General features: G+C 50.5%; 3 protein-coding genes across 3 annotated transcripts; 1 reads left to right on the forward strand and 2 right to left on the reverse strand.

Moving 5' to 3' along the window:
- Positions 1-49: 49 nt before the first annotated feature.
- Positions 50-1,573, reverse strand: LOC131206971 (uncharacterized). Its single transcript, XM_058199578.1, has 2 exons — positions 714-1,573; positions 50-653 (listed from the first exon to the last, which is right to left on the reverse strand). Exons 1-2 carry the CDS (start codon positions 1,571-1,573, stop codon positions 50-52), a joined length of 1,464 nt encoding a protein of 487 aa, XP_058055561.1.
- Positions 1,574-1,774: 201 nt separating this feature from the next.
- On the forward strand, positions 1,775-3,352 carry LOC131209489 (putative inositol monophosphatase 3). Its single transcript, XM_058202569.1, has 2 exons — positions 1,775-2,423; positions 2,491-3,352. Exons 1-2 carry the CDS (start codon positions 1,916-1,918, stop codon positions 3,024-3,026), a joined length of 1,044 nt encoding a protein of 347 aa, XP_058058552.1. The 5' UTR covers positions 1,775-1,915; the 3' UTR covers positions 3,027-3,352.
- A 205-nt stretch (positions 3,353-3,557) lies between these two features.
- LOC131206972 (trypsin-1-like) lies at positions 3,558-4,613 on the reverse strand. The gene is made up of 3 exons (XM_058199579.1): positions 4,520-4,613; positions 4,276-4,441; positions 3,558-4,200 (listed from the first exon to the last, which is right to left on the reverse strand). Exons 1-3 carry the CDS (start codon positions 4,611-4,613, stop codon positions 3,558-3,560), a joined length of 903 nt encoding a protein of 300 aa, XP_058055562.1.
- Positions 4,614-9,641: the final 5,028 nt, after the last annotated feature.

The raw sequence follows: 9,641 nt of genomic DNA on the forward strand, positions 1-9,641 counted from the left end.
TTTCGGGCAAATGGGCAAAATACCAACTTTCGTGGTAGTTTTAGTGAAACTACTCCATTCGGCAGAGGTCCACCTTCAGTATGGTGCCCATGGCGTTCATTATGAAAAGGGTTTGGTTAACCAAATTGGGAAGCTTCGGTAGCAAAAACGATGACTGCGGTGTCGGTGCTTCCTGGAATGTCCAGTGTTTTTGCATCATTCCGTTTACGGTAAGCCGTAGCTCAACCAACACTATCGGTGCCCCGTAGCTGGTGGCCACTCGTGTTTCGATCTTGTACTGGATTGTTTCGTTCGCACCGGGTCCGTCGTGCAGATTGGCGTTAAACCACCGATGATGGTTCAGTGCTAATGCACTGTTGGGTGCGAAAAAAATTCCATCGTTACACTTGGCTTCAGCGAGCTGCCGAAAAACATCGCCAGGCCGTTTGAGCTGCGTGAGTTTCCCCGATGGGCCACCGGGTTTAGTGTTTACTAAACGGCGGGGCCCAACGCCACTGCCGTTGCAATAGGGCTCCGTACGCCCGACGAACACATGTTCAATTCCATCGAACCCATCACCCATTATGGATCCGTCCGGTGTATGGCCCAGATCGAACGTGTGCCCCATTTCATGGCACACCGACCCTAGGGTTGTGGCATAGCAACCTCCAAACCTAAAATGGAAAGCGTAGGTCACCAACTGCATCGTAATTCTGATCGGCATCGACATTTACGTCCGTCTGTAGTTGCTGTCGTCCAGCAGCTGGCGGCAGTCCACGGGTTGCCGGTTCAAAAATCCTTCGGCAACTCCCTCGAGTGTCGTGGGCCAAGTGTACAGACATCCGGTCCCGAACAGTGCCAATCCTCCGCCACCGAGCGCAGCATGGCCGGTGGTTTTGCTACGGATGTTGGCGTACGAAAAGTCCCCATCGGTGATGCCGTCAAAGTGGGTGCTGCTCAGAAAGGCCACCACTTTGGCGCGCGACATATCGTACGCTTCCGATTGTAGCAGCTCGGTGGCAAAATGCTGCCACAGTTCCGCCTCACACATGCTGGTCGAACGGATGTAGTCGAGCTGGCTGTAGAATGGCACGCAGCCTCTGCCGAGAGTGAATGTTTTACGACCGAAGCCATGCTCGTGCAGCTTCTCGGCGTACAAACACTGCAGCAGCTCGATGGCCAGCGTAACTTTACGGCAGCCATTTTCGATAGTATTTCGCTGGTCGCTTTCATGCGACTGGTAGCGCCCGTGGTGTCCTTTGCATACGATGTACAGTGGAATGATGGTGTGCGGATTGTTTGGCCGACTGTAGTAGTACGCTAATCGCACTTCCGTCGTGCAGCACCGTAAAGCGATTTCATTTTTCCCTTCCTGCAGCCGTAGCAGCAACCGAAACTTGCGATGCTTTGCGTGATGGTCAGTGTCTTCAATGGTGTGACAAAATGATACCGGCGTTTGCTGTCCGGAAACCACCTTCAGTTGGACGCCTTCGCAGGGGTCATCGATGCTGCCTTTGAGCAGAACAAGCGGATGCTGAAATGTTTCACAATTTTGCACATTGGTCACTTCGATGCGGTGTGGTAATTCACACATTTGCAGCGATAAAAATCGGTCAACAAGGATGACGTCATTGCGCAAATCAGCTGTGAAGGCACAAGGTTGCTATGTGCACGGTGGGTAAACGGCTTGAATTGTGCCAGCTTCTCCATTCTGTCAGTTGAGGCTGTGTGTTCTGTCAGCACAGAAGGCCGTTTTGGTGTGTCATCAAAAGCCTTTTGTTTTGAACTATCGAACGAAATTATTTCCAAGATTTTTCATATTTCGGCGCAAATGAAATTGATCCTCGTCTCGGAGTAATGATTATTGTTAATAATGAGCCCAAAAACTGGTTAACGAAATAGTTAGATTGTGAACCGTGAAGCAATTACCGTGAAGATGAATTTCGGGCGCATACGCATCAATAAGTGCGGGTTCGTGATTCTCGGCCTGCTATTTGTCGGCGCGCTCTACTACCTTTGGAATGGTGGTTCGAGTTCGAATGGCTACGCGTTCAGTAAAAACCCGAACGAGATCAATCTGCGCAAGCTGTTGATCGGTTCGATTCAGGCGGCCCAGCACGGCGGCTTCGAAGTGGTGGCCGTCTCCAAGTCGCGTGATTTGCACGAACAGAGCAAAGGCAAAACGCAGGAAGGGGCCAACAACCCCGTTACCGATGCGGACTATCGTTCGAATTGTGTGATGAAAAATGGGCTTTTGCGAATCTTCCCCAAGCTGCGGATCATCTCGGAAGAGGACGACCAGCAGGAACGGTGCGCCGAGGTGCAGCTGTTCGACCTCGACCCTACGGTCCTGCACGAAACAGCCACCGTGCCGGACGAACGGATCAACATCGAGGACGTGGCCGTGTGGATTGATCCACTGGATGCAACGCAAGAATTCACCGGTAAACGATGGCACCGCCGAAAAGAACCGATTCGTCCACAGTTTCATCCTTCTATCCCTCGTTACAGAACGGTTGCACGAGTACGTCACAACGATGGTCTGCGTGACGGTGAAAGGGGTACCGACCATCGGCATCATTCACAATCCGTTCACGATGAAGACAACCTGGGCCTGGCGAGGCCGGGCCGTTTCGGAGACACTGATGAATGTGAAACACGAGCCGGATGTCAAGCATCCGACCATCATCGTGTCACGATCGCATGCCGGTGCTGTGAAGGAGCAGGCGAAACAGGTGTTCGGTGAGAACGCCCAAGTCATTACGGCCGGTGGTGCTGGGTTCAAGGTGCTGCAGGTGATACGGAACAACGCGACGGCCTATCTGCACACGACGCACATCAAGAAATGGGACATTTGTGCTGGCGATGCCATACTGGGGGCGATCGGGGGAAAGATGAGCGATCTGCGCAACGGTAACATCGAGTACGTGGATTCGCAGCCGCTCAATCCGAACGGACTGCTGGCCACGGCGCTGGCATCAACGCACGAGGCGTACATGCAGCGAATATTGGAGAGTAAATTAGCAGCACATTTGACGCACAACTAACCCTACTCCATTTCGTACGCACCCACGGAAACCACACGGGTTGAGGCCGGGCTAGCTATATCCCGTGCCTCGTTCTGCTTTCCTATATCACGTCGTTATTAATGGCCAATTGGAACCCAAATATGAACGCTGATTGTTTATCTTCTCAATGACTTTAACTTTGTTGTCGCCAACCGACGATGAGGTCTCACTTTGGTCGAATAGATTGAATGTTGCTCGGGCTCGGGTGCGTTCAATTGCCTAGGTTAAGTAGGAACATTTTGTTAATTTCCGTTTCAATGCAGAAAAAATACCTAAGGTTTTGCAATAAATCTATGTAATAAAGATTAATCGAAGATTCGTCTACATTTGTGTTTTTTTTATAACAGAACAACTGATGGGCGTTTGCTTTTATATCAAAGTTTAAAACCAACTAGTTTGTACACATTTGTCCACTTAGCTTTAGCATAAACTTAACGTATAACGAACACAAGTGACGTGTATGACTAGAAAACGGTCTTTGGCGGAGCGATGGCCATGAGGAAACGCCGATCAAGTGGCGTTGAACCGATCGATCACCGTAACGATCCAGCCGGCATACTCGCTGACACGCGTGTAGATTCCCGGAAATCCGGCCCGAGCACAACCAATGCCGGTGGACACAATACCGATCAGCACGTTATTGCTCGTCACCAGCGGTCCCCCGGAATCGGCCCAACACGCATCGACCCCACCGATCCCCTTGCCGGCGCACAGCTGCGTCCGGGCGATCGTTCGCGATCGGTTACCCCTCCGGTACATGCTTTCACACTCCTCGTTGCGAAACACGTCCACGGCGGCGCGCTGCAGTGTGTCCGCCTTGTCGCCGAGGTTACGATTTTCCTGCCGCCATCCCCAGCCCGCCACCGTGGCCGTCACACCGTCGACGCGGGCCGACGAGTCCGCTCCGTTCGACAGGCACACCGGTCGTACGGTGGGCGTGAAGTGGATCCGATCCATGACCTCCAGCAAGGCGATATCGTTCGTCGGTTTAGCGCACGCATAGCCCGGATGTGGCACGATCGTTCGGACATCTACTTCGTACGCGCTGCCGGATTCATCGAGCGGATCGATATGATTCCCGCCAAACTCCGACATACGGTAGAGGCCAAGTACCGCCCGGATCTGGTTCGGACGCAGCACTTTATTGACGCCACTGCGGGCAACGAGAGGCAATGAAGGAATCGATCACCAACGGGTTTCTTGTCGGAGCGGCCAGATTTATACTCACCTGCACACACAATGACCGGCAGTCAGTAGCCAGCGTTCGCTGACGATGGAGGCGCCACAAAAATGGGCACCACGCTTGGTGAGGCTCGCAATGTAGTTGATCTGGCCGCGCCGTGAGTCCACTCCGCCGACGATCCGTTGCTGCTGCCCGCACGGCACCGACGACACTAAGTGGGCGACCATTGAACAACCGAATTAAAAAACCAGACCCCGACTCGAAAGCCACGCGTTGCGCCATCACGTACCACTTATCTGCCCTTCGATGGTCGTCAGCTGGCTGAGGGTCAACACAACCGACGCCAGGGCCCAGCTCTGGTGCTTGCGGATTAGATCGTACATGTTGTCGTTGATGGAAGCGGGAAGCTAAGCAATATTACCCACACGCGCGGTGCGTGCGGTTTGTTGCGCAGACGATACCGAACTTGCCGGTACCGCTCCTCCGGAAGCACATTTTATACTGCGTGGCACTGTGTTGGCGGAAACAAATGTTAAGAAACGCCCACAGCCAACAGATCTTGTTCTCGGGCGGCTTTGGGCCACGGTGCCGCGAGCGACACTCGACTAACGGAGCGGAAGATCCGAACCAAACGGAGACGGATCATCATTCGCGCGCGCCACTGCTCTCGTTACCTTCGCCAGTGTCAACGAATGGGCTACGCCGCCAATGTTTACTTCGATTTTCTGCTGCTCTCGCAGCACGCAGCACGTGTTTGGTCTGGCACGGCACGCATTCTTCTTTCGGTAACGATCACCAACGTGTCGGCACTATCAGGTGCGAAATGTACACAGGTTTATGGCGCACAATCGGAAACGCTTACCACGTGTGTGGCCAGCTCGCGGAGCACGAGCCCCAACGGAAATTGCATTACACACGGTGTGTGGGGCGTTTAGTACCTCTTCGAACGATAGGCCATTTCGGCTAGCTTGTAGGACACTGAACCCACCGCATGTTTGAAGGTTAGGATGGGGCAGCAGGACAGATTACGATTCAAACGATAATTGGCGTGTGGCGGTGATTTTGTGCTTTGTTTGTCCACTGACTGCATATTAGTCAGAGTTGAAAAAATGGCCTCAACGTTCAGCAACTGCCCGTGGCCTTCCAAGCGCCGATGACCGCATCGCTTCCGCGCTAATGTTCCGCTAAATGCTTTCACCAGTTTGGACGGGGGCCCTAGTGGGACTCGTGCGTTTAGTTTCAAGGAATACTGCATAAATTGCAACGAAACGCAACTGTGGCGGTTAAATTGGGCAAACAATCTAAACGACTTACAAGAAGTCCTTGCAAAGGGAGGCGACGGTCGATCTGCTTAATCGAAACCGAAGCAAGGTACAGTTCGTGGTGGGCAATTAGACATCGTTACGCCGGCGGTGTTGAGCGCGATCGCCATATCGCCGAGCCGAACGTGCGGTGCGGCCCCTATTTCCATCGACAACCGTGCCCTTCGACATCGCATCGCAGGAAGAGATCGTTGTCACAATCTTCCTTGTTTAACGTTCAATCACACTCGCAGAATACGCAAACACGCAGCACCCCCGGAAAGGTCAACTAAGAACGGGAGAAAGAAACAACCAACGCCCGTGTTTGCTTCCGTGCTAAGAACATGGCGAGCATTCGCCACGGTGAGAGATGGCCCCGCCAGCAACCGGAGGGCTCAAATTGATACGTTCGATACGTTACCCGCGGGCCAGGTTAATGTGCCGCGAGTGACTAATGAGACGGCGAGTGTAGGGCTGCGTTTGTTCGTTAGTGGAATTTCAATTTCAATTACCGATCGATCGATCAACCCTGGCGAAGTGTAAAGGGTTGGTTACCGCATTCATACCACCACCCCGACCGGCTAATTTTTGTACAAGCTCCAGCATTCGGTTTGTCGGTTGAGCATCTCGCACTCGACAGTGTGCCCGGAATAGCAGATACCGTTGGCTGATAGCAAACAAGTTTAAGGTCATTAGTTTGGTGGTAGAAACGGCCTGGCTACTAGATGGTATACTGTGAGACCGGTGGTGGTGGTGAATCGCCACCATTTTCCAATGCCTTCCTCGATCGGCACATGCTGTCAAGTTTTAAGCAAATATTTTATAGCTCAATCCACTCGGTTTGTTTTTTAGTTCTTCGAATCTTTTGCTTTAAATTAATTTAAATTTGTGAATAATAGTTATGCCCCAACACTCAACAATGCCGGCGTTGCTACCTTCTAATCAGTCAGTGGCATTTGGACCTGCGCCCGGCTTCCTGGCGCGAATTCTTTCGCCATGCACGTGACTTCCGCCAGCTGGGCCATCCCATCTCGCGCGGTTAGTCACGTGTATCACGAGCGAGTGCACCGAACCTACCCGTCGGTCGGTGATCGATGCATTATGCCGCGACGCGTCGGATGATGAATTTATCATTTCACAACTGGCGCGCGCGCGCGCGAAGTTCAAGGTGGCCGCACCGGCACCCGGCACGGTCGCACCTAATGGGGTACGTTGACATTCACTTCCAGCGTGTTCGCGCACGCTTACTCACATCATCCCTCTTGGACACCAGTGGAGTGGTACCACCAATACCGCCGCCCAAAACAAACCGACGACGAGCCGTTTCTTTCTCCGTGCGTGCGTGCTGCTGATGGACAACATTGCGAGGCGAGTGGTGGCTCATTTGGATTCCGGCGCTTTCAAGCGCTTCCTAACGGTACCACCGCGGAGGTGTGCGGGTACTTAAAAATTTAAAACAGCAATTTAGTGAATTTAGTGAACAGCCGGCCGAAGACGAAGTAACACTGCGAACCGCGAGAGCACCGGCACCGGCAGTTGCCGTTAGGTGAGCCAATCTGTCCATCACTCGCAAGCAACAGCAACACATAAGAGAGGGCCCCACTTTAGATCCATTATAATCATTTTATTTTTACAGGATACTTGAAATACATTTTTAAAAAGTATTAACCGTAATACAGTTTCAATCAATCTGCAGCTAGTTTATACGCATGTTGCACTTTTTTTTCTTCTTGCTGGATTATCAATTTTGAATTAGAATGTGTCTCGGTAGAGTGCGGTTGAAATTTAATATACGAAATGTACCAAAAAAGCATACTCTTTATTCCTTTAATATTTAATATGTATATCCGCGGTACGTGTACCCACTTGCATTAGTTGTCGGGCTGTTGTGTGTCTGTGTCTATGTATGTGTGCGTGTAAAAGCGTGCCTAGTGCAACAACCAACAACCAACAACAGAGCTCAAGAAAGAACGGCGAGAACGAAATGGAACTGCTCGAATCGCATGCCGTGTGTTGGGATGTGATGCTGTTGCTCTCTGCAACGGTGTTGGCTCTACACACTGAGTGTGTAGTTATGTACAAACATTACCATAAAACGGTGCCGCACGCTCTGTTTTCTAGTAGTCAGTAGTAGTTATTAGAGTTTAAAAAAATAAACTTTACGATGCTTTGTGATTGCAGGATGTGCCGCCACCAGAGTCTGTGTGACACAGTGTTTTTTTTACAACAAAGTGATTGAAGTGACACAATTGATGTTGCATTAACGAGGTGCACAGGTTAGATTGACGTCCGCAAAACGAAGCTTATTACTAAAAGTAGACATAAAGGCAAGAATAATAGTACAACGCAACAAGCAACTCAAATCACAACACTCTTCCTAATACAGCAGTACGCCCTAAGCAGGCTTTGCAGCAACACTAGGTGTGTGTCTTTCGTTTGTATATCTTTTGGCCATTGTTTGTTTCGCTTAGCTAGAAACAGGCAGCAAACTGAAACACAAAACAGGGAAATGTCGACCACTTTCCACTCTTCTTCTTGCCCTGAGAGGCGCATTCAACGATTGCGGGGTGCGTGTTGGGTTTAGTTGTCGATAACTGATCGGTTTGCTGTTCCGTGTTGTGTGCGTCAGCTGTGTCCTTGGTGTCTGTGTTTGTGGCGTGTATTTGCACTTTATTTACAATACTTCCGAATTCTCATTTATGCTAAGAAGAGTTTTCCACCTTTCCATCAAACTTAACCGGTTAACATTTCGTAAACTTTTTGTTCGTTCTGTTTGCGTGTTTCGTCCCCGCCGCCGCCGCCGCCGCCTGCGTTCGGGGAGTTTTCGCCCGTTCGTTTGCTTTCATTCATTTTTGCAATCGATCGATTGATCGAGCACATCGAGAGTCATTAGCGTGTGTCGTGTGCGGCGGTTCGTACCTAGGTTGACCAACAAGCGGCAACGAAAGACAGAAACGGCCTATAAATAATCCCTTACAAATGCCATGCCAGCATGCATGCACTAGAATTAATAATAAATAGCGAAACTTATCGGTCTTCGGCTTATCAATAGACTTTTGTGTTCGTTTTTCATTCAGAGTTAATGGTATTAGATTGGAGTTTTGCCTTCCGTTTTCTTTAGTTGTTTTTATACACACGTAGAGTTTGGGTTTTAGTTTCGTAAAGACAGCAAGAGGGTTGCAGAGTTTTGTCGCACCGTGGGGCCAATAGTACACCTACACCACTTGCCACGCGCTCTCTATCTCTGCTGTATGCCAATAATGGATGGTCAACCACTCTAGATAGGGCGGCTGCTGCTGCTGTTATAGGGTAATATGAGATATTTGTTTATCTAGTGTTTGTGTTTGCATATTTCAATTTATCAGTTTGCTCTACTCATCTGTCCGTCTTCGTTTCCCATTTCCCCACACACAGGAGCACCTGGTTTCTGGACAGCTTAAAATTGCTCATTGCCATCATTTTGTTGTTGCTGGTTCTCTCCGTGCGCGGCTAGCGTTCCCAAAAAACGGTCCACACACATTCGGTCTCGGACACACTGGCTACCTAAATCGACGAATTCAATTCGTTGGACTAACCGTTTTGGTTCAACATATAATATCTTCTAGAGGCAATAGTCGGGGTGCTGCTGTCGATGTGATCGGTGGTTGGGAAGGACCAGCAGCACCGGCAACAGCCCAGAGAGACGGGACGCAGGAAGAAGCTTAGAGCTTCACCGTCAAGCAGTGTCCCGTGCGAAAATTATTCTAGCATTGCTTACGATTTGCTACGTGCTTTGTTCTTCATGTGCGCCACGCACAAATTAGGGTTCCCCGTCGGCGGGGAGCCGCCTCCGAAGTCTCTCTGCCATCTCTGGGGTGTTGGCACAGAAAAACCATAGCCATAGCGAAAGTAGTACTGGCACGGTACGGCCGAAAAAGGGGGAATGGTGAGGGAGTGTGTGATCCTGCGGTCCCATCCTTAAGCCTGAAGATTTCGAACCAATTGGTTTGCGCTTTAACAATGGTTTGCTCACTTCTTTCACAGTGTTCACGCTTTCCGCTTTCGTTTGCCGTCCGCCCAGTGTTTGCTTTTCGTGTATGTATTGTATTATCACAATTGTTTATTATTGCT

The sequence above is a fragment of the Anopheles bellator genome, chromosome 2, assembly GCF_943735745.2.
Source record: "Anopheles bellator chromosome 2, idAnoBellAS_SP24_06.2, whole genome shotgun sequence".
Lineage (NCBI taxonomy): Eukaryota > Metazoa > Arthropoda > Insecta > Diptera > Culicidae > Anopheles > Anopheles bellator.